General features: G+C 46.2%; 1 protein-coding gene across 4 annotated transcripts in view; it reads right to left on the reverse strand.

Moving 5' to 3' along the window:
• Erg (ETS transcription factor ERG) overlaps positions 1–27695 on the reverse strand; it is a 119281-nt gene that overhangs the window by 20425 nt on the left and 71161 nt on the right. For all 4 annotated transcript variants that reach the window (XM_090349311.1, XM_090349309.1, XM_090349313.1 and 1 more), the window contains 2 exons: positions 15823–16040; positions 5853–6004 (listed from right to left, as the gene is read on the reverse strand). In XM_090349311.1, the coding sequence (XP_090205437.1) occupies positions 5853–6004; positions 15823–16040 (370 nt within the window). The remainder of the gene's footprint in view (positions 1–5852; positions 6005–15822; positions 16041–27695) is intronic.

The following is a 27695-nucleotide window of genomic DNA, read 5'->3' on the forward strand; positions in this document are numbered from 1 at the left end:
AGATATTTTGTATTTCCATGAGTCAGGCTTGTGACATGACTGAGTTCCACTGCTGCCAGGAAAATATTAAGTAGATATTGAAATCCAGCAGGGTACAGCTCTGCCAGGCGCCCTGGGCCTTCCTGAACCACAGGCCTCACACAGGCCCCCTTCCAACCCCAAATCCCGATGAGAGAGAAGAACAAGAACAAGATAAAACAAGAGTCAAATGGGTGAGAAGACAAGCTCACTGTTCTTGAGTGGTATTAGCAGGAATAGCACTTTCCTGACAGAAAAACATCAAACATACAGTCAAACAACATAAAACCAAGGGCACTTCTCATTCACACCACTGAGGTCTTCCTAAAACACACTGGCTGCTCCGCACCAAGATTCTCTAGGCCTACTAAAGTAAGGCGTAACTTGAGTCCCCTAATGAGGACAGAATTCCTGTGTTTATAACAGGCCCCACAGAAAGAGCTGGCTAGGACTTTGCCAAAAGCTTTACCCTACAAATTAAAATTTAACTCCAAAGAAAATGCTGACTTCAAATCTGTTTCTGAACCTTTCAATGTTTCAATGGATGGGTGCTGCTGGTCTGCCACCTTGATTCTGTTTTATTGTTTAGTTTTGTTTTGTTTTGCCTTGCTTATTTTTTTTGTGGGTTTTTTTTTGTGTGTGTGTTGGTATGGTATGGGGGCTTAAACTCAGAGCCTGGGTATTGTCCCTTAGCCTTTTTACTCAAGGCTGGCATTGTACTACTGGAGCCACAGCTCCACTTTCAACTTTTTGGTGGCTAATTGCAGAGACTCTTATGCACTTTCCTGCCTGGGCTAGCTTTGAACTGCAGTCCTCAGATCTCAGTCTCATAAGTAGCTGGCATTACAAGTACTGTTTTGTTTTTGTCTTTTAATTTTTTGGCACTTAAAGAAAGGAACGAAGTTCGTAGGCATTGATCTTTTAAATTCTGGATTTGTTACTTTTGGAGGACATAGTCCATGATTAATTTTTGTAAATGTTCCTTGTGTGCTTAAAATAACTGAGTATTTCCTAATGGTTAGGTGCGGAGTTCTAGAAAATAATGATTGCATCAAAATCTGTACTATATTTGTAATTTTAATGTTGTTAATACACACCTTACTGACAAAAGGAAAGCAAAACTTTCCACAAAAAATGGATCTGTTTATGCCCCCTTGATGCTGTGGGTATTGTTCCAAGGCTATCTTATTAAGTGTACTTAAGTCTGTCATTATTATCTATTTTTTTCATGAGTTTTAGCCTTTGTCCTTATGCGGTGCCCTTGTTTTTCTCTGGTAATGTTTTCTGCATGAAAACTATTTTGCCTACTTATTTTCATTTTGTCAGCTTTATTTGGTTAGATTTTTAAAAATATGGTTCATTCCCACATTTGGTTGTCAGTCTCTTTCTGTGAGACTGTTTTATGAACAGTACATAAGTGATTTGGGTTGATTATTTTAGTCTGTCACTTACGCAGCAGATTTGCTCCATTCATGCCTATTGTCACTGGTCTGATGTCAAACTCCTGTGTATTTTCTGTTGCTGCCTTTTTCTTTTCTTTGTTATTTCTTTCCACTTGAATTGATTTTATTTCTTCTTCGTTCCCTCTTTTTCCCAATTAGTTACGATGTTTACCATCTTAGTCTCTTCCATCCTCCCATTTCTTCCTTCTTGTTGCTATTATCACTATTTACTCATTAATCTTTAAATGAAATCTAAATCAGTAAACTTTTCCTTTTCAAAGAAACACAAGGAGTTTATAAAACTTCAATTCTAATTATTCATCTTCACTCTTATATGATACAATGTCTAAAGCTTTCATACAGTGTTTTGGATTCTCCATTTAGGGGGGCTGTGCTGTCATTTTACAGCCATTTCTCTTTTGTGCTGTCCTTACTTTAACCAACTTCATTGTTCTAGCTTCCTTCTTACACCTCATTCCCTTCTTCTAGGGCATATTTCTTTTTGTTTAGTAAGTCTTGTGTTATTTCCAAAGTGAGGGTCAGTTAAGCAACAAACTTCTGCTTTGCTTGAACATATCATATTTTACCCACAGTTCACAGAATTAATTGAAATTATCACATAGTTTCTTTGTCTTCTGATGATCTTCTCTTATTCATTTGTAAGTATTGCTTTAAAGGACCTGCTAACTTCCAAGAATCACTGAAAGTTGTTGAATAATAGAGGGTGATGAGGAAAGCAAGAGTCAATGAGGGGTCACTCTGAAGAAAGTACATCATGAAGAGTCACAGTCCCCTTTATCCTGAGAATTGTTTCCTCTCATCAATAGGAAACCACAGCATTGAAGTAATGCACCAGTGCGTGCTCTGTCTGTCTATTCTCTAATGTAACTGTCTTACTCTTACACGTCATAAAAAGCAGGATGCTCCATTTGGAGTTAATTCTTGAAATTGGATAGGGAAGGGGGGAAAACAAGATGAGGGGTGGGGGTGGGGGGAGGGAAATGGGGACCAAGACAGGTGGAAGGATATCAATGTATGTGAATTAATACACCTTCTATCTGGAAAATATCATGTAACCCTTCTATTCATTACAATAAAAATATATGAAAAAAAAGCAGGATGCTGAAATCTAGGACTGTGATGTGGTAGGATCCTGGTCAGGTTTGTCCAGAAAGCCCAGGGGTCTTGCTGTTACAATTCTATTTTGAGAGCAACATCACCTTCCCTATAAAACTTGTTTTCTAATTATTTTCCCTGAACATTCTTTTCATCTTGGCTGGCAAGAAGCTTAAACCAGCACCATGGCTACACCTGTGGTCAGAATGACTTCATTCTTTCTTCACACGCCCTTGGTTTTCCATGTGTATTTTCAACTGCCTTCATGCTGATTCTAAATGTCTAGCTGATCTGCAGTTTGGGTTGCATGCATATCAGTAACTGAATTCACGGGCATCTTGAATTCTTTGGGAAATGAAATGGTGTATCTCTGCTTAATAAAACAGGTAAATGCTTTAGAAAACACAATCTGGAAATAAAGTATAAATAAAGAAATTGTAAGATGTCATGAGAAGTGATTACTTTGCCAGAGAATTAATTAAGCATGCTTTGTAGATCAGGTGCATCTTAAAGGTGTCTTGAAGAATGAGCAGAATTGTTGAGCAAGGAAGGAAGCAGGCACTTAGGCCTCAGGGACGCTATGATGAAGATGCCAGGCTGTGGACAGGCAGGACAGGAGCACAGCAAAGTGGTATGATGGGTCCGTAGGACAGGATACAACAGAGAAAACGAGGAGGGAGCCAAGAGACTTAGAAACCAGCTCGTGCCGGACATAAACAAAGCTCTCCATGAGCTCTCCTGTCTAGACTCATCACCTCCCTCAGATAGTCTCGAATATTTGTTTGAGTGTACAAGTGTCCAGTTTTCCTACTAATTTAGTCGGTCTTGTGGTGGATTTAATCTACCTCTGCTGGGTCTGGGATCTCCTAGGCGATGGACGTCCATAACTAGTATTCTGTGAACATTTCATGGATTGAGTAGATGGGACCCAGATTAGGGAAGCTGCGTAAGATCCAGTTCAAAAAGGTTCAGCCAGGAGAATTCGGAGGTAGAGAAAGCAAGTTTGCAGGTTAGAAGTGGTTTCATTTCTCATGATTGGGACATAGTATAAGAATTCAGCGAGTGATTAGAGCCAAAGCAAGTGGGGACAGGAATGGGGACCCTGTCAGTAGGACAATCACAAGGTGCTGTGTTCAGAGTGGGTTGTAGTAAAGATACAAAGTGTAGGCCAGGAGTGTGGTCTAGTGGTAGAGTGCTTGCCTAGCATACACGAAGCCCTGGGTTCAATTCCTCAGTACCACATATACAGAAATGACCAGAAGTGGTACTGTGGCTCAAGTGGCAGAGGGCCAGCCTTGAGCAAAAAGTGTCTAAGGACAGTGCCCAGGTGCAGAGTTCAAGCCCCAGGACTGGTAAAATAAATAAATAAATACATGTACAAAGAAAGAGCTATCTGAAAAGCTTGACACTTTCAGTATTCATTTTAAGGAATGAGACAGTAAAAAAGGAAGATCTTTCACAAAGGTACTTGCTAGCACCCAGGTCTGGTTACATTTGCTCAGCATTGTGTAACTTTTAAGAAAGGGAGATGGATTCTGCCTTCCTTTTTGTGAGCCTGCTTGGTGAACGTGAGCCCAGCACACTGGCAAGAGCTCAAAAGTAACAGGAGGTTCCAGAAGCTTCCAGAAAGCACAGAGGCACACCCATCACCAAGGACACTGTCGCGATGGCATATTTACGACACATTAAGGCCTTTAGGTCATTTAGAACATTCAACTACCATTGTGCAATGGGCTCCTGTTGTTTCTGCCCGCATTCCAGGCAGAGCTAGAAATGTAAAAGTTGGATTCCTGAGTGCCAAGGCAAAACGAGCTCTATACTTATTTATGTGTGTTGGTATAGACCCGTGAATACATACATACAGGTGAACACTGATACATTTATTCATTATATATAGTTCATGGGTCTCATATTGTTTTTAAATTTTATCTTTAAGAAGTTGTGCAAAGGAGTCACCATTCAACATGGCAGTTTATGAACGCAAGGCATCTTGAATCAAAGATGACAGTCCCAAAACCAAAGTTGAGGCAATCATGCTTTGAAACCAAAAGAGTTTCAAGAATTTCAACCCAGACAATGCCCTCCGTCCTCTGTTTCTTCCCTTCTTCATCTGTATACTCATCTTTACTGCATCTGGACCCTTCAAATGCCAATGGTATTATTAATGGATAGAGTACTAGAGCAACTGCTTAGGAATGCTTCATGGTTTGACTTAATTTCATTCAGCTGTTTTATGATCTGTGTCTAGTGAACAGGAGCTCTGGGAACACTCAGAGAATCGCGTAAGTGTGTGTGTGTACATGCACGTGTGCATGCATGAGTGTGCATGGTGGTCTACTCAAGTCTGCCTGGGTGAGGAGTGGGGAGGTTCATTCTAGAGCTGACGGGACGGACACAGCATCGGATGGCACCACCTGATTGTGTAATGAAGCCTCTGTGTGTGTGTGTGTGTGTGTGTGTGTGAACACACACCTGAAGCTTGGCCAATAACTGAAAAATGCACAACTTACAACATCAGCCACAACTAGCTCTCTTGGTGGCACCATCAACTGAATAACTGTCTGCCTGGCATGAAGCAACTGAAGCAGGACACAGAGAGACCTCGTGCCTGCCCAGCTGAGCCTTGTGCTAAGCCATCATCTGTCGGCCTTGCTACAGCCCGCGCAGGAGGCTCAGCCCCTGCCTGGACCCTGTGGGCTCTTTGCCTCATCCCTGGATAAATCTCAGTTTTTTTTTTTCTACGCACGTTATGTGGAAAGGCGCACACTTGGCCCTGTTGACAAAGGTCTCGGAAGACATCAAGTGTATGGACGGTACTACAGAAATAATCTCAGAGGAAGGGAAATTCCTCCAGAGAAAAGACACTGCTCATAGATAAATGTATGTATGTATAGTGTGTATGCATATGTGTACATGTGTGCACATGCATGACCATGCATGTAGGTGTTTACCTGAACATTTTCTGCCCCCCTCTCCATTTAATACTTATTTAATGTGTATTTATTCTGCTCCACCAAAATAGAGTTGACAGCCATACAGTGCTTTCCCAGATGTTCTGAAAATCCAGTGCACACATGTGTTCATTCTTGTTTTTCTCACTTCAGGGAGATGGGTGAATGCTCACTCCATACAGATGAACCTGTGGCCACCGCTCTGTCCCAGGGAGGGTAACCTGTTCTCAGGCAGGCTGAGCAGAGCTCGCTGGGGGCTTATGACCTGCGGCCACGCTCTGGGGACACTCTCTGGGACCTGGAGCAGAGCCCGCGCGCATCTGACCTGCTGGCACGATCACCCGGCGCTCGTTGGTGGTCATGTTGGGGGGTGCCATGTGCTTCTCCTCCAGGTAGCTGCCGTAGCTCATACCCACTGCGTCCGGGCTGCCCACCATCTTCCCGCCTTTGGCCACGCTGCATTCATCAGGGGAGTTCCTGGGGGGGACAACACCATTCCTCCATTACTGTGAGCATGGCCCCATGGTCTTGTGAGAACTAATGGAGGAGAGAGGGGAAGGAAGACGAGAGAGAGGGGCACAAGGGCATGGGTACAGCGCTTGTGGGATTTGTACATATGATTGAACTCCTAAGGGTAATGGGTGGTATTGGAAGGCACAGCTTTGAGAGGGAGACAGGGTTAGATGGTGAGGAGGGACTCCGTGATGGGGTTAGAACAGAGTTCTTGCTCCCCCCTCTCTTTCCCTCCCTCTACCCCCCCCATTTCATCTCATCTCTCAGCCATTTGTAATCTAAGTAGAGCCTCTCCCCAGACATCGATCTTGTTGGCTCCTTGATCTTAGACTTCCAGAGCCCCAAGAAATGAACCCCTGCTGCCCCCCCCCTGCCCCGCTCTCATCGACCTGTGCAGGCTCTGATGGTGCAGCCTGGAGCACTCAGATGCACCAAGCTCATACAGGAAGTTGGGGCTGAGGCGTTTGGGGGCTCAACTGTCAACATCTGGATTCTCTGTCATCACTGGTCAACCCATGGAGCCCCAGAGCTAGACTTGATCTTCAAGTCTGAGGAGGTTGAAGCCCCCGTGAGACAAGAAGACACTCTGAGCGAGACAGAGCTGAAGTGAGATGGAGGGGGCCAGGCAGAAGAGTCTGGTGGCCCGGAAAGGTCACTTGAGGACTTTGAAACACCAGCTCCTTCTCTGTATCATGTGCCAGTGGTCTGAGATGTGTGGAAGAAGCCGAATGCTGCACAGAACTGAGGCCCTGCTATGGGCCTGAGGACACAGAGCCCTAGCTGGTACACGCAGTGCCAGGATGAAGGACTTTTAGAAATAATAACTTCCCATGGAGTGGACCTTGTCTGTTTCCATTGCTGCCTGCCTGCACATGCATGTTTTCCTCCTAAAACTTTTTTTTCCTGGCTGCAAACACTTATCTCTAACAGGCCCATCCTTATATCAAAACACAGAATATCTTCACTTGAGACTTAGTTTCCAGTTCCTCTGGAAAATTCCACCAAGTAAATGGAAGTGTGAACCTTCTGGTGTTTTTGTGGCTTCCTAGGGGAGAGACTTGGGCTGGGTTCTTTAGGAAAGGATCTTAGAAGGATTAAGGGTACCCAAGTACTGGGAATAACATCTAATGATTAAATAACGTTCAATCACTCACCCAGCCAGGAAGTGCCCGCTGTCTACCAGGCAGGCGCCATTAGCTCTCTTCTCAAACAAGGCAATTCATCATCTGAACGTTAAAAGTCAGAGAGAATGCAGCCTGATGGAAGCTACAGATACTGGAGGTTCAGGAACCTTAGGGCAACTTTTTGTTTCATTTTTCTTTTTTCTTCTCATTGTTCTGAATCTTGAACTCAGGGCTTTGTGCTTCTTCTATGGCAGGTACTCTACCACTTAAGCTGGATCTATAGCCTTTGCACTTACATACTTTTTCAAATAGAGTCACCCATTATAGCTAGCCTGTCCTGGTCTGAGATCTTCTTATTTATACCCTGTACATAGCTGAGATGTGGTGTACACTACCTGCTTTTATTGATTGAGATGGGGAGTATCACAAACTTTTGCCCAAGCTGACCTCAAGTAGTGATCTTCCAAACCTCTATCTCCTAAACGGCTGGGATTACAGAGATGAGCTACTGGGCATGTGTGGGGACTTTAACATAGTTCATTCTCTGCTCCTCTCAAATGATGGGACATCCGAAATGGATTATGAAGTGCACATATAAAAATGATACCATGCATAACAGACTATAAATGCATGGAAAAAAGAGCAAGTACAAGGAAGGGATTAAAAAGTAGTCCACTAACTGGTCATTTCCATTCTCTAGACACGGATTTATGTGTGAGTGCCCACAGACTGATGTGAAGCGGGAAGCGATCTCTGTCACAATGTCAAAATGTTGCAAGGTTCAAGTCCACTTGTGCCAACAAAGTAAACACAAAGGAGCTTAGAGTCTGATACCAACTCTCGGTGGCTGAGACCTAACACATTTCATGGGGACAACTGGCGGGCACACTGAGTAAAATCCTCCACAGAACCGCCTCACAAATCTAGAAGATTCTGCTTGGTGACCAAGCTGGGAGGCTCTCTGCTGCCCTGTGTGTAGAAACCTGGCATGGGCACGTGTCAGCCCACCTTCCACACAGCTGCTTGTCAGCACTGCTTCTGGAAAAGAACTGACCGGTCACAGAAGTGAGACAAAATACATTTTTAAGGAAAGATTTAAAACACGAAAAAAAAAAGACCTAGAGGGATATAATATGAAATACTTCTCTAGCTTCCACAGTTCCCTAATTCTTAGATGATTACACTGAGATCTCCCCACATTAAATAATCCAATTTTACGTCTCTTCAGTATCTCAGGCATTAATTGGTGTTAGAAATGAGTGCTTGTTTTCATAGCCTACGGTGGACTCCAAACTCTCTTCAGATATTTATATTACAATAAATGCAAAGCCGTTAAAAGTGCCAAGCAATTTGGTAAATATGAACTGCTGTTATCATTTGGACTGGGCCACACAGCTCCAGGAAGGAAACAGAGTCACGCACTCCAACAGGACGCCTCTGACCGAGGCAGAGCCTCTCCAGTGGTGGCCCTGGAGTCCGTCATGTCACGAGACAGACAGACTGGACCTTAGAAGGACTGCACTGTGTTCACACATTCCTCGGCACTCAGCCTGCCGTGAAGTGAGCTGGCGCTACCCAAAGCCTCCCAGTGCTTTGGAGGAAGCTGAGCCATATCTCGCTGACTTGCCCATGGCTAGCAGCATGAGACTGAGGACTGGCAGTTGAGGCCTTCAACCTCCATCCTCTGTGACCTCACGTGGTGAAGACACAAGAGCAGTGTCGTCCACCTGAAACATGGCTGGTTGACCCTTCAATTACTATTAGGGATTTTCCATAAGATAAGGTCCCAAGCTCTGTGGCGAATCTGGGGACTGCTGCCACGGTGGGCAGCGCATCCCCACAGGCAGAGCTCTAGGAAAACTCTGAAGGTTGCAGTGTTGATCTGGACACAGGAATGAGTTGTGATGCTTGGTTAAAAAAAAAAAATCAATCACCTGGTGAGGTGCTGGTGGCTCATGTCTGAAATCTTAGCTACTGAAGAGGCTGAGATCTGAGGATCTTGGCTCAAAGCTAGCCCAGGAAGTGAAGTCAGTGACCTTCTCATCTCTAATTAAACACCAAAAAGTCAGAAGTGGAGGTATAATTCAAGTGATAAAGCAGCAGTAACTCTGAGCAAAAAAAAAAAAAAAAAGCTCAAAGGACAATACCCAGGATTGGCACAAAAACAAACAAGTCAGTCACCTGAATCTGCAGTTAAATGTTATGTTCTTCTTCCAACTCCCCAGAGGGCGCCTCAGTAAGGCATCTGTTCTAGATGGCTGCCCACTCAGGGTCTGGCAGGAAATCAGACAGGAAGCACTGGGCCTTGGGCTCCCAAAGAGAGAACCCGGAACCAGGATGAAAGACAGAACACAGCTCAAGACAGAAGGCTTATTTAGCTGTTTGCTTTTTTATCTCTTAAAAAAAAGCCTGTAGGGGCCGGGAGTTTGGCCTAGTGGTAGAATGTTTGCCTAGCATGCACGAAGACCCTGGATCGATTCCTCGGTACTACATGCATAGAAAAAAGCTGGAAGTGGTGCTGAGGCTCAAGTGGTAGAGCTCTAGCCTTGAGAAAATCCAAGGACAGTGCTCAGGCCCTGAATCCAAGCCCAGAACAGGCAAAGAAAAACCACAAAAACCTGTAATATGCCTATGAAACTACACTAAGAAATATGCAGTGATAATTTAGGTCATTATAAAAGGACATAAACTTGGCCTCTTCTACCCGTTTTCTCCATGGGAGTCGGCTTGTGAGAGGTGAAGTCTGAGATGGAAAGAGCCATCAGTGAAACCAAGACCCACGGACAGGAGCTTGACCCCTGTGGGCCTGCAGCCTGCACCTAGCCTCACCTACCCTACCCTCTGGGCATCCAGGGTCTTCGTTTACTCACAAATGCCACCTTGTGCTGTCTGGCTACGTTTACCCGGCATTTACCCTCTCTTCAGAACAGTGAGCAAAATCAGGCCCTAGAGAAAGTTCAAAGTGAGTCAAGAATCAATATGGCTGCTGTGTGGGACAGAAGGCCAGCTGATGGGTCCTATCCAATGCCTGCCTGCTCTTCACCATCCAGCCTCCTCCCTCTGTGCCTGGAGATAGACCCCACCGCTGACCTTGGTTGACCTAGGCATCTCTCAAAGCGCACCTGCTTCATAAATCACAGTATAAAAATTAACAGAGTTGTCTTTGGGTGAGCTCTACTTGTGGGTTGTGTGCTTCATGGCCTGGTCTGTGGGAAGCAGTAGACAATCGGATTCCAGGGGCACTGACAGCTGCCGAGGTGTGGTGTGGGTGTGGTGTGGTGTGGAAGCTTCCTTGAGGGGTTTCATTTTTGTTCTCCTTTTCATTAAGACTGGAATCAAGCGTGCATGTAAACTATTGGCAATTTAAGTTTCCTTTTGTGTCATTCAGTGTAAAACTGTCTAATTTGGAAAAAATGTAGGTTATGAAAAATAAAGATTTAGGCACTATTCAAAAAAAAATTAACAGAGTAGTATGTTACATGTGTATGTGTGTGAACACATGTAATCACCCATGTGTGAGCATGCATGTGGGCAGGTGAGCATGGACATGGGTGGTCACAAACACATATGTAAGCTCGTGTGAGTGTGTGTGTGTATGTTCACAATTGCTCCACAGTAAACTTTTAGATAGAAGAACTCAAATGCTCACACCATCCGCATTCAGTTTATTTCTGTTTATTAGAATACTCTTGTTTTCTTGAACATTCATTGAAGCTGAATAGGTTATTTCAAGTAGAAGCACTTGGTCATGAGTTTGCCTGGAAAGTACAGAAAGGTTCCTCTTGGTAGCTCTGCTCTAAGAGGCAAGGGTCAGATGGGCTAGAAAACCAGGGGTGGGCCAGGAGTGTGGCCTCGTGGTAGAGTGCTTGCTGAGCATGCACAAAGTCCTGGGTTCCATTTCTCGGTTGCCACATACACAGAAAAAGCCAGAAATGGTGCTGTGGCTCAAGTGGTAGAGCTCTAGCCATAAGAAAGCTCAAAGACAGTACCCCATCCCTGAGTTCAAGCCCCAGGACTGGGAGAAACAAAACAAAACAGGCCTGGATGGGGACCTACATCCTCAGCTCAGCTCCATCCCAACTGCAAACCATCCGTCCTCAGGATTTTTTATTCATGGGACCCGAAAAGCCTGTACTTAGGCCTAATCTCCTAAAGCAGCTCCTAATCAAGCTTCACAGTTTGAACGCAGTCAGTCAGGACAAAGAGTATTTTTAGGACCCTAGACAAGTGGGGGATTGCTGGAGAGCTTCGGGGTAATGTGTGGGTCTGTTTTATTTCTGAATCAGTCAGTAGAAAAGCTGCTTCAGGCCCCACGGGTAGGCGGGGCCGAGCAGTGATTCGTGCAGAACACCAGGCTGAAAGCAACCCTGTGCATGCTTATCTTCACAGCTGTGGGTTATTTTTACCCTTACTAAATATTCTCCTTTACACCTGGAATTTCTGCCTCTTCCCAACTGCCCAGTCCCTTCCTTCCCCCTTCTCCGAAGTAGTTAAAAACAAAACGAATTAAACAGGTTCCACCAACACCCCTCCAGTTAATCCTCTGTCCCTGAAAGAGGCTTTCATGTTGCCCAGAGAATGTTTTCTGTATAGTTTTCTGTACAGCTAAAAATGGGTATCAACGAATTCATGTTGCATTCACATTTTGAAAACTGGAGGTAGGAAGACATAATAGGTTATGTAAATCCTGGCTAGGTGAGATCATTTCCCTTTTAAGATGAAAAATGGCAAAGCAGGGGTCTTCTTCCCCACTGACAGCACCCACAGCCACCCCACAGAATTCATCTGCGTTAAAACAAGGAGTGCCATCATTCTCTTCTTCGTCAAAATGGCACCCTGCTCTCCTCGTCTACAAAAATGGCATCCATGGGGGCCAGGAGTTTGGCCTAGTGGTAGACTGGGGTTTGATTTCTCAATACCACATACATAGAAAAAGCCATAAGTGGTGCTGTGGCTCAAGTGGTACAACTCTAACCTTGAGAAAGCCCAAGGACAGTGCTCAGGCCCTGAGCTCAAGCCCAGGACTGGCCAAAAAAACCCACCATACGTGCATTGACCTAAGTGAGTAAAGACAGTAGAGTGCTAAGCAGGAATTAGGAAAAGCCTCTTTGGCCTCTTAGGGAGAGAGAAGCAAAGCCTTCATGTCCCTTCCCACTCTTCCCCTCCCCACATCGATGTCTCAAGTGTACAATACATTGAACTGACCTCCTATACAACCTCCAACTGCCAAGAGATTTGAGCCATTAGAGTATCTGCCCTCCAGGATTCACATTGGAACCCTAGTTCTACCAGGACAGCAGCTAGCAGTGGGCCTTTGGGAACTGCTGGGCCAGGAGAGTAGCGTCTTCATGATGGAATAAACACCTATATAAAGGAGAGTACCAGGTCCCTCCCTCCATGTGAGGACAGCAGGCCGGCACCCTCTTCAAGCCAGGAATCAGATCAAAACCATGATGCTGTCATCCAGCCTCTAGAATCAGGAGACACAAAGTTCTGCTCTGGAAGCAGCTCAGTCTATAGGATTTTTGTGAAAGCAGCCTGAGCTGGCTAGGAAAAATCCACCACTTCAAAATCTCCAGTGCTGTGCCCCCCCCACAGCCTGGAAGGTAACCAGAGTTGATTAGGAGGCATTTTCATGCCAATCTAAGTAAGAGTCCTGAGGCAGAATGGAGCAAATACAATTCATGCTGTGTCATAGGCCCAAAATAATGCATAAATATCCACAGAGAAGGTAAAGAGATGTATGTGATGTCAAACACCAGTGAGTCAAAATAAACTGGCATGGGGAGGCCAGAGCCTGGGGACACCTTCAGATATTGAATAGTGAGTTATACATAACCTGACGTGGACTCTGATTACACACAAGATCAGAGTGGCCGGGCAAGGGTCCACTACCAGGGCAGACGGGCAGAGACAGTGAGCACCCAAAACCCATCTGGGCTTTTCTTTTAGCTTGAGTATTTACTGAAGGATGCTGAAATAGTTAGATTTCAGGTAAGAATAGTGACTGCTAGCCTCTCATTGGGCCTCTCCTGGTCACCTCCTTCCTGCCTTCCTTGAGTACAAACTGCCACACATGAGCAGTGACTGAGGCCACGTTGTTGAATGGCTGTGTCTCTCCCCACACAACCACTCTGCAGAAGGAAGAGTGAATGCACAGCCACTGTGTGGAGCCCTTTTTTCTGTCACCCTCTCATCCTGAACAAACATGCTTTCAGAGAGTTCATCCTGGTTTCTCATTTCCTCACGTGAGGAACCTCACCCAGACACCACAAATGGGCAAGGCCTAGGTGACATTATTTCGCCCCCAAGGCCCAGTCTGTAAAACACCCTGGTGGTGACACGAGGCAGGAGCTAGACCCCCAGCGGGCCCCTTGAGAAGGTACAGGACAACCACTAGCTTGAGGTTAGCCGGCCACTGCCAGCTCCCCGTCCCGTGAGCCCTTGGTGGTCTCTTGTGTGTGAGGCCAGACAGGGTCATGAGAGCCACCGTCATTCTGTGTCAACACGCCATGCATTTAGATCCCCATCTGCAAGAACCCTGCTGTCCAGTACAGCTGGGTCCAGCCGGACCCGAGGAGAGTGATTCTTGCAGGCTCACAGAGTGAAGGCTCCCTTCTCCCGTGCTTCACCCTTCGTATGTTTTGGTAGGCTCTATTGTAATGGCAACAGATCTCGTTTCCCCGCTTGTATTTCTTCTCAGGGGCTTGCAAGCACATCCAGTCTAAGGTGTTGCAGCCTTCCACAATGTGGGTGGAAGCTAGGTCCTTTCCTCCTCGCACCTGGCCTCCCTCTCTGGGTGGGCACTGGGTGGAGGTAGACAGAGGCCAGGACCTAGAGCCCGGTGCCATGTGGGAACAGGTGGGAGCCCCAGTGTGTAGGGAATGGACTTCTGTCACAGAAGAGCAGTGAGGTCGCGGTCCACACATGCCAGCCCATGGCTGATGGCTGCCTTAGGGAGAGAACTGCCCTTGGGCTGAGCTTCAAGAGATGCAGGGCTGTGCCAAGGCCCACTCTCCATGCACAATCAGGACAGGGGCAAGGAGAAGGAGCCGCTGGACTAAAGGCCAGAACATGGAACACATGTCCTTGGCACTCCTGAAAACCCAGGGAAACAGCACAATGCATAGCTGCTCCAGGCTGATATTCTCATGCATAGGAAGAAGGTCTGAGGACACCTCAGGACACCTCAGTATCTCTGGGGTCTGAGAGCTCTCCATAGTGGGCCAGAATCCTCATGACCCCTGCCTGCCCCTTGTGTTCACTGGGCTGGGCCCTGACACACAGGTCTAATGTGAGGTAGGCCTTCACCCACCACTTACCCCAGTCTGTGTGTCTTGCAGGTGAGGTGAGTCTAAGCCTCACTGAGGAAATTGGCATGTCTCTTTCCCCATTCTCCCAGTACTGTACCAGACTCTGCTCTGGAGGGAGATTCTCACTTTCAACCCACCTAATCGAAGGCTCTGTGAGGATTCAGAGCCCAGAAGGTCTCTGATCAGCTGATCATTTGATCCTGGTGCCCCTGCCACTTTCTGTTCAGCCCCAGTAAAATGAAAGAAAGTTCCCTTTGCATGCTGAGTTAAAGGCCTGAGACTTGAGACACTTCTGGCCACCACCGACTAGCACAGAGGCCCTGGAAGCTTTGGGCACGGTGGCCAGGTGAAGTTAGAGCGGCATAATCAAAAGCTAAGTGAGCCACAAAGAGATTCTGTGGCTGATTCAACTAAAATTTTTCATTCTCTTGCATAATGCCAGCTTCCGCAACAGCAGGTGCCAATTGCTTTAAATCACGCAGTTAAAATAGTATTCAAATATCCTCTAAGTCTGGCTGGAGAAAGCAGCTGCCATACTAGGTTTTCCTCCTGCTCCCAGACCCTCCTCAAGGCCAGAAGATGCCCCACGCTCTGGGAAAGTCAGGGCTGAGTTTTTCCCTCATAGATCTTTGTTGCCCAACACTCTCGGGGGCAGGGAATGGTGACATTTGGTGGCCTCTGTCTCATCCCTGGATGGGCACTAATACACGTTTCCAATTTACCTCTAATGAAATGTTTCTGGGTGCTGGTGACAGTTATGCATTTAATGATGCATTGATACATGTCAAGCAGTTGCTATATTTTCTGGAAGAAACCACACCTGTGGGAGATCCCAGAGCCTCAGTTTTGACAGGAAAGTCACTTGCACAGCAAGGAAGTGGATCCCAGGGGCAGCAGAGTAGGGTGCAGGCCAGGACATACAAATGCATCTCTTAGCAAAGCCAAATGGGGTGGATATCTGCTTTGCCCACGGGCCGCAAGCTGACTCTCTCCCTCCATTACAAACACAAGACAGCATTGTGTTCCAGGCAATAAAGCTCAGAGATGAAGCCTGATGCATGTGGGCAGAGCTCCTATCGGGCCCTCATGCCTAAGAGACGCAACTGTTTCCTCTGTCTTCAAAGAGAGTTCTCAGCACCTATGCTAAAGGGTTTTACAACTTCTCCCTCAGCACCAAGCACTGCAGAACACATTTCTTAGCTTCGCTCAATGTTCCTGCACATTTTCTGAAGTGTGTGTGTGCAGGGGGGCTGGGGGGAGGGGGGGAGGACAACTAACTCCCATTTTGCCTTCTCAAAGGATGACAAAGCAGAGGTCAGGGAGAGGAAAGCTGGAGTCTCCTTACCTGGAGCCGTTCACCTGGCTGGGGTTGCATTCCATCTTAATGGTGACCCTGGCTGGGGGTTGTGACAACCAGTCCTGCTGAGGGACACGTGGGCTCATCTTGGAGGTCTGGCCATAATCACTACAGGAGGAGGCGGTCATCTCAGCCTTGGCCAAGTGTGGCGTTCCGTAGGCACACTCAAACAACGACTGGTCCTCACTCACAACGGATAGAGCTTCCTGGATGCGAAAGGAGACGCAGATTCAGGACACTTCAAGGCTGGGCTGACGATATACTTACTTTCATCTCCACTCAAGGAAGCTGAATTTCAAAGGCCTCCGAAGACAGCCTACTGCAAATGCAATCTGTAATTCAGGCAGACAGGGTGCAGTATGGTTTTTGAAGATTTTAAAAAGAAAAAGTGAAGGAGTCAAGGGCAGATGGCTCACGCCTGTAATCCCAGCTACTCAGGCGGTTGAGATTAGAAGATCACTGTTGGAAGCCAGCCAAGGCAGTAAATTACATCAGACTCTTGAATCTCCTACTAAGCACCAAAAAAGCTTCAAGTACAGGTGTGGCTCAAGTGGTAGAGCAATAGCCTCAAAAATAAAATAGAAACAAAGAAGCTCAGGGACAGTGCCCAGTTCCTCAGTTCATGTCCCAGGACCAGGTGACACACACACACACACACACACACACACACACACACACGTTGTGAAGGTTGGCATATTCATATGCAAACCCCTGGCATGCATAAAGAACCACAGAGGAAGAAGAGTGAACAGACACAGAATGCTGAAGGACAAATACCCAAAGATTTTCCTTCTCTACATTATAAGTTGAAACTGAGTTTGAAGTGGTACTTCCATGATGCTGAACATCTGGATGATAAACTGATATATGAACCCATTGCCCAAAAAAGCTGTGAAGTTTCCAGATGTCCCCAAATACCAAATGTTTAAAATATCCCCATCAGTGAAGAGCTTTTTTTTCCTCCTCTCCTTTTTTTCTCTTGACTTTCTATTAATATCTTCACTCTTAGCCATGATATTGTGAGAAGAAATAGAAATTTGTCATGGTTGGATCATTGTTGTGCAGTTTGAAATCAAACAAGTAGTTAGCCGATGGCTATGTTTATATATTACAGAGAAAGCAGCAAAGGCAAATTTGATTTGGAAATTTCAACAGCTCAGATGATGCATTGTGCAACACTCTATGGAGAAAGGACACAGCCTAGTTTGGGATTTCAAGAACAGAAAACAAAATTAAAAAGCAATCCTGGGGCTGGGAGTTTGGCCTAGCGGTGGAGTGCTTGCCTAGCATGCATGAAGACCCGGGTTCGATTCCTCGGTACCACATCATAGAAAAAAGCCAGAAGTGGTGCTATGGCTCAAGTGGTAGAGCTCTAACCTTGAGAAAGCCCAAGGACAGTACCCAGACCCTGAGTTCAAGATCCAGGACTGATGTGGGAGGACAAAGGAAGTTTGGAAGCAGTAGAGGACGGGAGCAAAAATCACTGAGATTCATCTCTCAGGGTCCAGAAACTGCACTAAATCTTAATTTTGCATGTCCTGGCCAAGACCAGTTGGGGAGTGAGTGGGTGAAGGAAAAGGCAGCGTGCTTTCATTAGCCCCTTCCCCCAGCTGCCCTCCCCCCAGGCCCTCTCACATTCTTTGGCCTGGGAAACATGTTTCCATCACACTCCCTTGTTCTTTAAGGAAGCAAGTGAGACCCAGGTCAGCAGTGGAGGTCCCACTGCAGTGAGTCCGAGAGAGAGAGCTCCTTCCTTCCTGTCCTCCTACCCCACGTGTTCTCCGTGCATGGGACCCAGGGACCACGCATTCCCGTGCTTCCCAGGAGCACGGTCTTTCTGAGTGGCCACTGCACTGGAAGCCTTGAGGGGACATGCAGAAGGACTGAACTTGTGCTTGGCTCTCTGTGTGGTGGCCAGGTGTCTGTGCACAGATAAACCACCACCCTGAAGGGCCTTAAAATCCCACAGTGTGGGCGCAGGTCTGAGGCTCAGCAGTAACGCATGCTGCACCACGGGTCCAGTTGTACCAGCTGGCCAGCTGGTACAAGTGGGGAAAAGTGTCTCATATAAACACCAGAATGCCGTTCTAAATGCATGACAGTGCAGCCTCGAAGTCAAGTGTGGTGATGGGGTACCCTAAATGTTGGGGAGCCAGCATTACACAGCTCTCTCTTCTGGTCACAGTGAGTGTTATGGTGGGCTCTGAACTCAAAATAGTGGGTTAAAAAATCCAATCAGCATCAGAAACTGAGTGACGCCAACAACCGAGTGAAGAACAAAGGCAAAGACTGTGGCTTCTTAAAGAACGTACACTGTGGCTGCCACTGGTGGCTCATGCCTGCAATCCCAGCTAACTACCCCAGAGCTGAGATCTGGTGGCTACAGGTCAAAGCCAGCCCCCGGCAGGAAAATCCAATTCACCATCAGAAAGTCAGAAGCAGAGCTGGGGCTCGAGGGCTAGAGTAGTAAAACACAAAATAAAGGATTGTACCTAGGCCCTGAGTCCATGCCTCAGTGCCAGCACAAAAACAAATAAAAATGAAGACTCTGTGCTGAGCAGATGCCCTTCTCAGTTGAGGAGACAGCATGTTACATTCAGGTGGGCGGCTGTCCCCACCCCGGTCCCCCCTATAGATCTGAATTCAAGTGGGGCTTGGTGGGAAATCACACACTATGTAATGTTGTCTTTGGCTCCCCAATGACAAGAAAGAGAAATAAATGTGTGATTTGTGTCAGCAATTGGCACAAACAAGTTATGTATAAGAGCCAGGCAGAATTTTAAATTACAAATTAAAAAGAAGAGACCTCCAATAGTCACAGAAAAGCAATAACTTGAAACAACTAATATAGGCCTCCCAAGATAAAGCAGGATATTCTTGCAAATAAAGCCACTGGGCAAATAAATAAAAGTAGAAGATGACTGCAAGGAAAAGAATTTTTTAAAGAACAAAAATATTCAACTAAAATGAGGCTGAAGTGTGTGTTTGCTGAGGAAGAATTGGTTGAAATGGGATCTCACATCTGGCAAAGCATTATTTCAACACATGGTTTTTGAAGGAAAGAAATCAAAGCTAATTGAGATCAATGTAGGAAAAGAAAAAAAAAACTCACAAATGCTAGAGATAAGAAGGGCCCAGGTCTTTCTTTTCTCTAACCGTTCTTCTCAAAGTTATTAAAGCATACAAATGAATATCAAAAACAACTAAACCCTGGCTTTGATTCCTTAAAGGAGAAAGAAAAGTGGAGCGGCATCAGGACAAACATTTCAAAATGGGAGGAATACAGTCCAGATCATGAACGGTGAAGTGGAAAATGAGGCCCCAATACTCAATAATGGCTTCAAACACTCTAGCTCTCTTTCTCCATCTCGTTCTCTCTCCTTACTTCTGTGTCTTTCTCTCTTTCTGTCTCTGTCTCTTTATCTGTCTCTCTCTGTGTCTCTCTCTGACCCTCTCCACACACACACACTCACGCACCCATGCATGTACTCACACACACACACAGTGTTTTCTAGGAGTGATGCAAGGAAAGCACACACACACACACACACACACACACACAGTGTTTTCTAGGAGTGATGCAAGGAAAGCAGAGAACTCCAGAGACAAACATGTAAAGGGTAGATGCTGTACCTCTGGCCTTGGTGGGCTTCTTAGCCTTGACTCAATATCCTTGCTCCCCTCCCTGGTTATTTATCTACCTTCTTGACCCTCCTGCCTCCCTGCCCAGGTGTCAGCAACTGCCTTTAGTTAACAAGGACAGATTCTTCTTCCTGAACCCTCCAGGCAACTGCCAGGCTTGGGAACTCTTCTTGCTTTAGAAACATGGAATTCAAAAACAGTCAAAACCTGGCAAAAACGTGGCATAATAATTTAATAGGCCTGTCTCTCTATTACTATAAAAAGATTTGAGGTTTATAGTAGTGTGTGCCAGTATGAGGCGGATTTTCCCCTTTTTCTGTAGCTCCAGCAAAGTTGGGTAGAAATACAGGGGGACCCTCCCCAAAGTCCATGTTTTATGATCCTGTGAGAAGCACATCCCTCTAAGCACATTCCCCAAACAAAAGGCACTTCTGTACTAGCCTGGGCATTTGTGGCTTCCTTTGAGGAGGTGAGAGGGGGCAGTTCTCTGCAGACCGGGCTAGGAATGCCACTAACTGATGGTTCCTGAGAGGGCAGTCTCCACAGCATTACCACTGACCCCATGGAACCAAAACGAACCTCACCTGCTTTCAACACACTAGTCCTGGGCATAAGAAAGCATCCAAAAGTAAATTTTAAAAAGGACTAAAACAGAAGAATAAAAGAAGTCAGCACATTTTGTACACATACTGACATTTGCAATGAAAGATGCAAGAACCTGGGGCCTTTCTGGAACGGCTTAATTGGAATGTTTTGTTGGGCTATTTCTTGGATTTTGAGCGAAAGCTAGGAAATCAGGACCTCTGCCCAAATTTGTTTCTAATTTGTGAGTCCCAAGGTACAGATGAATGCTGCATTGTTAATGCGGAGAATCCATCGTTGAGTTGCTTGAATCTCCAGGAGGGGAAGTGTTGAAAAATCCCATAGGATCTGCAGCTCTCCTTTCCACAGCAGTGAGTGAGCCATGCTAGAGAAATGCCACCCCCACCCGCCACACTTCCCCTAAACCAGGAAGACGGCCAGAAGTAGGACCCTCACCCACGCCTGCCCCCCCCCACTCCTAGAAACCAGGTTTCACGTCAGCCCTCAATTCCTTTGTCTTCCCTGCCATAGTGATTTGAGAATTACAAAAATCAAGGAATGTGGAAGAAGCCCTTTAAGATAGAGGGCTACACTTTCAAACACCAATTGTGCAGATGTCCTTCTGCCTTTCTGGTTGAAGACAGTCCACATCCAGAAGCTGGCATCCTCCTGCACCACCAGTGGCCTGCCTGTCTTGGCTGAGTTGCTGTCCTGTTAAACCAGCACAAAGCTTTCCTTATATTTCCCTCCTGTGGTACACTAGCTCCTTACACTGAAATCAACAGCTTCCATCTTCTAGTTGCCTTCAGGAAGGAAGCCAAGCGACAGCCCTGAGCCCTGCTTGAGTGACTTGAAGACCCTGTCACATGTGATCAGCTCTGCAGCCTGTGTCCCCTTGAGCGCGGCATGCCATAGGTATTGGCACCAGTAGCATCCTGGGCTTTGGAAGACCACATTCTCTCAATTGTCCCATCTGGTCATTTGTCATTGCAGCCGCTGGTAGAAAGCAGGCTGAGAACAGGGAAGATAGTATCTGGAAAGAGGGAGGCAGAAGCAGGGCCTGTGTCTGAATGGAACTACATCCCCCAGGGCTAACCACCAGCTACCACGTGGGGCTTAGGAGACGCAAAAAGGCAGAGAAGAGCTCACTCAGAAGAGCTCTTTGGTGCTATGTCTGTCTTTCATCAGATGGAAGATGGAACCATCTAGAATTAAGAGGTGGGTAGGGAGACGAGATAGCAGAAGGGATGGGAGAATAACCCTTAGCATCCCAGAATCCAGGCTGGAGGAAGGATGAGGAGAGCAAGCAGAGTCTCTTGAAACCAGTAAGAAAGGCACACACTCTTCCATGAGCCCAAGGGCTACACAACAATGGGTCTCAGATATATTCAATTATCTCTTCCAAAATGGCTTAGGCCAATAGACGTGTTCTTTTCTTCAGTGAGTCCAATTATTCAGAGCCAAAGAACTGGGGCACACATTGGGGTGTATTCACTGCAGATAGATATCAGACTTCTAATAAATCATACAACCAAAAACGGAGCAGGTAGCAACCCATTTATAAATATGTCGGCACCAGTGCTACTGTGGAGACCTTTAATGAATGTTTGCCCCTCTAATGATGTCAGAAGGCTATAGATTAGGCTGTTCTAAGCCCAATTGTTTCTAGTTTCTTGCTAAGACAAAGTCTATACAGTAGATACTTTCAGAAAGTCTAACTTCCTAAACACGTTTGGAGGAGGAAAAAAATCAGCATAAACTAAACAAGCAGACAACATACCTGAAGAAAGCCTCACAAAGCCATCCTTAACCCAATGGCAAGACAGTGGGCAATGGGCCTGCAGAATTATTATTCTCCATGCAACTCAGTGCTATCCAGACTTTTGCCTTCCTGTTGCGTCTTCTAACTCTAATGCACACAGACGCCAAACCCTGAGTGAAAGATGCCTTGTCTGGCTGAGTGGATCATTCTTGTCCTTTCCGAACATTCTTTCTTCTTCGTTCTTTAGGAGGAAACATTGGTGTCATGTGTTGAATGCCGTGTCTCGCTCTGCATTCACGTTTTTCTCATTTAACACATTGCTATTTTAGTTGTTCAAAAAAAAAATCTTGGATTGACCTCAAAGGAAAAAAAATGTATGTAGGCAAACGAAGTCCACCAAAAGGGCAAATTTCTCCAACATGCTATCATTTCAGTATCAAACAAGTTTACAATCTGTAGTCCTAGCACAGAGCTAAGAGAATGAAACCCAGGGCAGTGTATAGACACAAACACATGTGCACACATCTATGTAGGCTTATATACACATATACACATTCATACACATGTATTTACACCCACACACATGTATGTGTCTTCGTTTTTATTAAAAGATTGCTTTAGAGGGATTTCACTCTTTTATTTTTTACCTTTTTTGTCTTCACCAGGGAAAACATTGATGAAGTAATACAGAGAGTACATCTTCTTATTCCTTTCTCATTCTAGAAGAAACTTGCCCCTTCCTTCTGTATCTTCAGAATGAATGGAACTAGACATCCTCCTCTGAGCAAGCCAATGCAGCAATGAAACTCCCTGGACACTGTTGAAAATGCATTACCCAGGGAAGCTCAATGTGCTTCAACAAAACCCTCCATTTTTTGTTGAAAATAGCACTAAGCGAACACTCTCCAGACTCCGGAGAAGAGTCTTCGGGAATGCGTGATGCATGCTGCTTTTTAACTCCCTCTCGGATATTTCCACTGGGCTCAATAGCTCACCAAATGTGTGTGTGTGTGTGTGTGTGTGTGTGTGTGTGTGTGTGTGTGTGTGCATGCACATGCAATAACCTTACACGAGGAGGATCTCTGAAAAAGTTCATGCCCCTTCCCTGCCTTCTTGTCTTTGAAACTTGCAAAGCCAGGTGGATACTCAGTTAGCCCCGGTTGTCAGAGGCAGGGCCACTCAGAACAGCACCTTCCGATTCTGGGTGACAAAAGCAGTTCCACCTTCCCTATGGTGGAATGATCCTCTAACCCCCAGGGAGGGCTGGTACCCTCCCCATCAGAGTCTGCAGAGGGAGCCCTGGGACCCCAGGATAGCCCATGCCAGGCCACCTCAAAAAACACAGTGCTCAAAGCCCAGGACAGTACACATCTGGACTGGTCTCCACCATGGATCTCTGACACATGGATTCATTGTCTGCAATAAAATTCCAAGAATTTTATTCATGAGAAAGTTCTGGCACAATGGGAAGCCTTGGCAGGCACAAGATGGAAGCAGCAGATGTGCTGGCCCCACCCCAGGTCTGCACCCCTCTCGGCTGAGCCTCATCAGGTCTTTAGCTCATGCCTTCAAACGTCCAGCCCGAAATTTTCCATAAAAGGAAGGCATTCAAACAGCCTTGATTTCCAAAGAATACAGATGCAGTCCTTCTGGAGGACACTCTGGATTTGGCACCCAGGTATGAGAGGGAGACACTCAGCCATGCCAGCAACCTCCACCACTCAGCATGGCTCTGCCCCAGAGGGTTCCATCTTGTGACTTAGGACCTAAGGGACTGGTCTACGGGTGCTTTCTAAGATCCCTTTTTGGTGTGTGCCAGTACTAGGACTTGAACTTGGGACCTGTGCTTTGTCTTTTTGCTAGTTAATTAAAGACAATAGTCTCATAGACTTTTCTGCCCAGGCTGGCCTTGAACTTCAATCCTCAGCTCTCAGCTCCCTGAGTAGCTAAGATTATAGGCATGAGCCATTGGTGACTCACTTAAGGTCCTTTCTTGTACCAGTAAAAAAAAAATCTAGTTTATTTAACTAGCAAGTCTTTTCCTGCCTCAATGGGCCTACAAGTTCTCTCTTCTCCAAACATGTGGAAAAGATGGAAACTGGCCAGATAATGGAGCCATAAAAATGTTTCTGCATGGTGGGATAGACCCCAGATAACCTCAGGGCTCTTTGCAAATTTCAGTCTTCCATGTCCTCTTGGACAACATTCTGACTGATGGCAGGACGTCAGTGGGTGCCCTACAGCTGGCTTTGTGTCTCCAAGTGGTTAGGAGACAATCCACATGCAGGCCTGTGGATGCTCTGTACATAAAATCACCAGTGAGGATAAAACACGGTTCTTCCAATGGGAAGTCCTGCAGAAACCAGATCTCTGGCAGAAGAGGACCTTGTGATGTTCCTTCTGTTTGCATCGTGATGTTCTAGGTATCTTCTTTCTTCTCCTCCTCTTTCTTCCTCCTCTACCTTCTTCTTCCTTCCTCCTCCTCCATCTTTTTCTTCTTCTCCTCTCCACTCACCCCCCCCCTCCGCCAATAACTACTGGCCCAGGTCACACACTGTAAAAGGCAGACATGAATGTGGACATTTTCTTTTCCTTAGACACTGCCGCTCAGGGTGGAAAGCACCAGCGGTCGCCTACTGTGAGGATCTAATTCCCTGCCAAGCCCAGGCTGCTTTCAGCCCGGTGAGCTATGACGTCTCCCTCCCCAGGGTGGGTGGCTAAGCCTGTGCTTTGTGGAGATTTTCCAACACATAAATCTTCCCTGGCTTTGGCACTGGAAGAGCCCGTGCGTTCAGGGTTCCAATCCGACATGAATGCTCTGGGCTGAGCTCATGTCTTTTCCCAAGATGCCATGGGAGCATCAGTCTGTACCCCATCATGGTGTAACAGATTTTATGCCCTCACAAATGAGTTGCCAGTGAAGCATGACTTTTATGACACTGGGAGTGCCAACTTCACAGCCCGATGCATTTGAATTCTAGATGATCAGCTTGCCCAACATTCTAGACATTCACACATGCGTCACACCCCACAGGGACTCGCTGGGGACCTGACTTGAGTGCCTCTGTTAATTTATCTCCTTTAGAGGTTCCAAATGCTTCTTCAAAACCTGTAGATTCATTCATTCACATCCAGACCATTCTCTGGAACAAGATGGTAGATGGAACTCTTAAGGATACCTATGAGGTTCCTGGATGGCATCTCTGTTTATTACCTCCCATCTTGCTGGGGAAATAGAGACACATGTATTCATATCTAGCCGTAATTTACAAACTGCACAAGGCATTTCTAGCATATTAAGGTTTCTAAGGAAGCCAGTGCATTCACAAGTAAGAGACCGTGTGGCAGACTTAACCTCTTTGACCCCCTGACTCGGGATCACGCCCTGTCGTGTGGAGGGAGCAGTTTCTGAGATGGTCAAAAAGGCTATGTTGATACTTAAGTTAGAATTTCAGGTGATCAGAGTAGCAGAGACAAAGACATTTTGGTTGAGAGGATGTGCTATAAAGTTGTCCCCCAAAAGATACCATACTGATGAGCACACCCTCAGATTGTTCCAGAATATAAGAGCGGGGATCAGGCACCATTAAAAATGGTGATATAAAGAAGCCTATATTTGAAAACTGCACCTCCTCCGCCCTGGAACTTTCTCTCTTGTTCTCTGTCACTTACACCTAAGAGGCTTTGGGACACTGGAGAAAGAAACTGGATCAAACACAGAAAGTTATAAAACACCTGTGACATTAAACAGACTATGTGGGTGGTAGAGCTCAGGCCCCTAGAGGGGTCAGATGGGGCCAAGTGGTCTCCACTGAGATAAGTGGCCCAAGAGAGTGCCTGACAGAAAAATGACACATAGAAAAGGAAGTGACAAGAGGGCTGAGAAGCCAGTGGTTCATGCCTGTCCTCCTAGCTACTTGGGAGGCTGAAATATGAGGATCACAGTTCAGAGCCAGTCTGGGCAGGGCAGTCTATGAGACTCATCTCCAATTAACTATTCAGAAAACCCCAGGCAGACGCCAGGCTGTAGGACTGACTCCTCCTGCTCTTCACGACGGGTTCTGAACTTGAGTAGCCATGCGAATGGGCAGCTAACTCCTGATTAAAGAAAATGATCAAGTGGCTTGCGCTGGCCCATGGACGCTCCAGTTGTTGAAGCTCTAGGTAGAGAACAAATTTTCTTGCCTCATCAGTGAAGAAAAGCTGCGATTCTGCAGTGGGACTTTTCTCAAGTTGGCACCCTAGGCTTCACAGCTACGTCTAACCCACTGCCAATAGTCAGCAGAGCCTGTCTCTTAGTTGGTGCAGCTGCAAGAACAAAGTGCAAGCTCAAGCTGAGCGTCTTGCACAGCAAGTCCTTCTTTCACAGTTCTGGAGGCTGGAAGTTCAAGGCTAAGGGCCAGTTCTCCTGGAGACCACTCTCCTGGGCTCCTAGATGGACTGCTCCACTCCAGGGCCACCTCCTCCCTTCACCCCCAGCTCCTCCCTGTATCCTCACATCATCTTCCCTCTATGCCTGTCTATGTGTTTTATAAACACCTGTTACGTTAGGATCCATCTAATGATCTCATTTAATTAAACACTGCTACAAAGATTTATGCTTCCAAATAAGATCACACGCCAGACAGTGAGAGGGGCTACCACACAGGCATTTAGGAGGACATACTTCATGCCATGGGGGATGCAGACTGTAGCCCACTGCACACGGTTGTAGCTCTTGCCCTGAACAGTGCCAGGTCTGGCATTAAGCACCATGGCTCAGTGTAGGCCCGGGACCTGCTGGGGTCTCTAGCACCACCCCCAGCCCCACCAGGGAGTGCACTCCAACACAGTTGCCATCCTACACAGATAATTATGTGACCTTTCCCATGTGTGTACAGGGTGTTTTCCAGGACCACAGTTTGCTTAGACACCATCACAGGAGACCAGAAGACCTATGAGACCCAGCTTGCTTCCTGTTGTGTCCACAACAACAATAACAAAAAAAAACCAATAACAAAACCATTCTTTCCCCCAAGTATTAAAAAATCATGATTTTTTTCTTGCCAGTCCTGGGACTTGAGCTCAGGGCCTGAGCACTGTCCTTGGGCTTTCTCAAGGTGAACTACTAAAAGCAACGTTTCAAAATTTCTAGTTCAATATCTCAATTCCATAATTACTAATAGCACAATCCATGTAAACAATGGGGGTTTTGGAATCCTTCTTGAGTTCTAGAAGTAAAGGAATGCTGAGACAAAAGTTGGTAATCTATTGTTTAGGGGATTTCAACAGGGCCGGTCAGATTGTGCCCTGACTGACGTCACCCACAGTCCTAGAGCAATGAAACTCTATCAACAGCATATTTTTTTGTACCTAAATGCTACTGAGTGGGAAGCTTGTTGGTCATCCCTTAAGCTGGGTCAAAGTCTACTTAAGAAATTGGTTCCAGCTGGGTGTGGTAGCTCACACCTGTAATCCTAGCTACTCAGGAGGCTGAGATTTGAGGATCATGGTTCAAAGCCAGCCCAGGCATTAAAATCCATGAGACTCTTATCTCCAATTAACCACCTTGTGTAGGGCAGTAGCCTTGAGCTGAAGAGCTTAGGGACAAAGCCCAGGCCCAGAGTTCAAGTCCCAGGACCAACAAAGAAAAAATGCAAGAAAGAAAGAAATTAGTTCCAGAGGGACCCACTACATAACTCCATCACCCTCTCCACCTCCCATCAGTCTCACCTAGCACACCAGAACATGTCTAGACTGGCAAGGGGCAGGCCCCAGTTAACATTACGAACTAACAACCACATTGCTCTGATGTTTAATCCTGAATCCTGTACTTAGAAGAGTCTCTCTGCTTAGATGCTAACTGGATATTGAACTTAGATGCAGAAAAGGATTT

Source organism: Megascapheus bottae, chromosome 1 (assembly GCF_031878675.1).
Source record: "Megascapheus bottae isolate mThoBot1 chromosome 1, mThoBot2.hap1, whole genome shotgun sequence".
Lineage (NCBI taxonomy): Eukaryota > Metazoa > Chordata > Mammalia > Rodentia > Geomyidae > Megascapheus > Megascapheus bottae.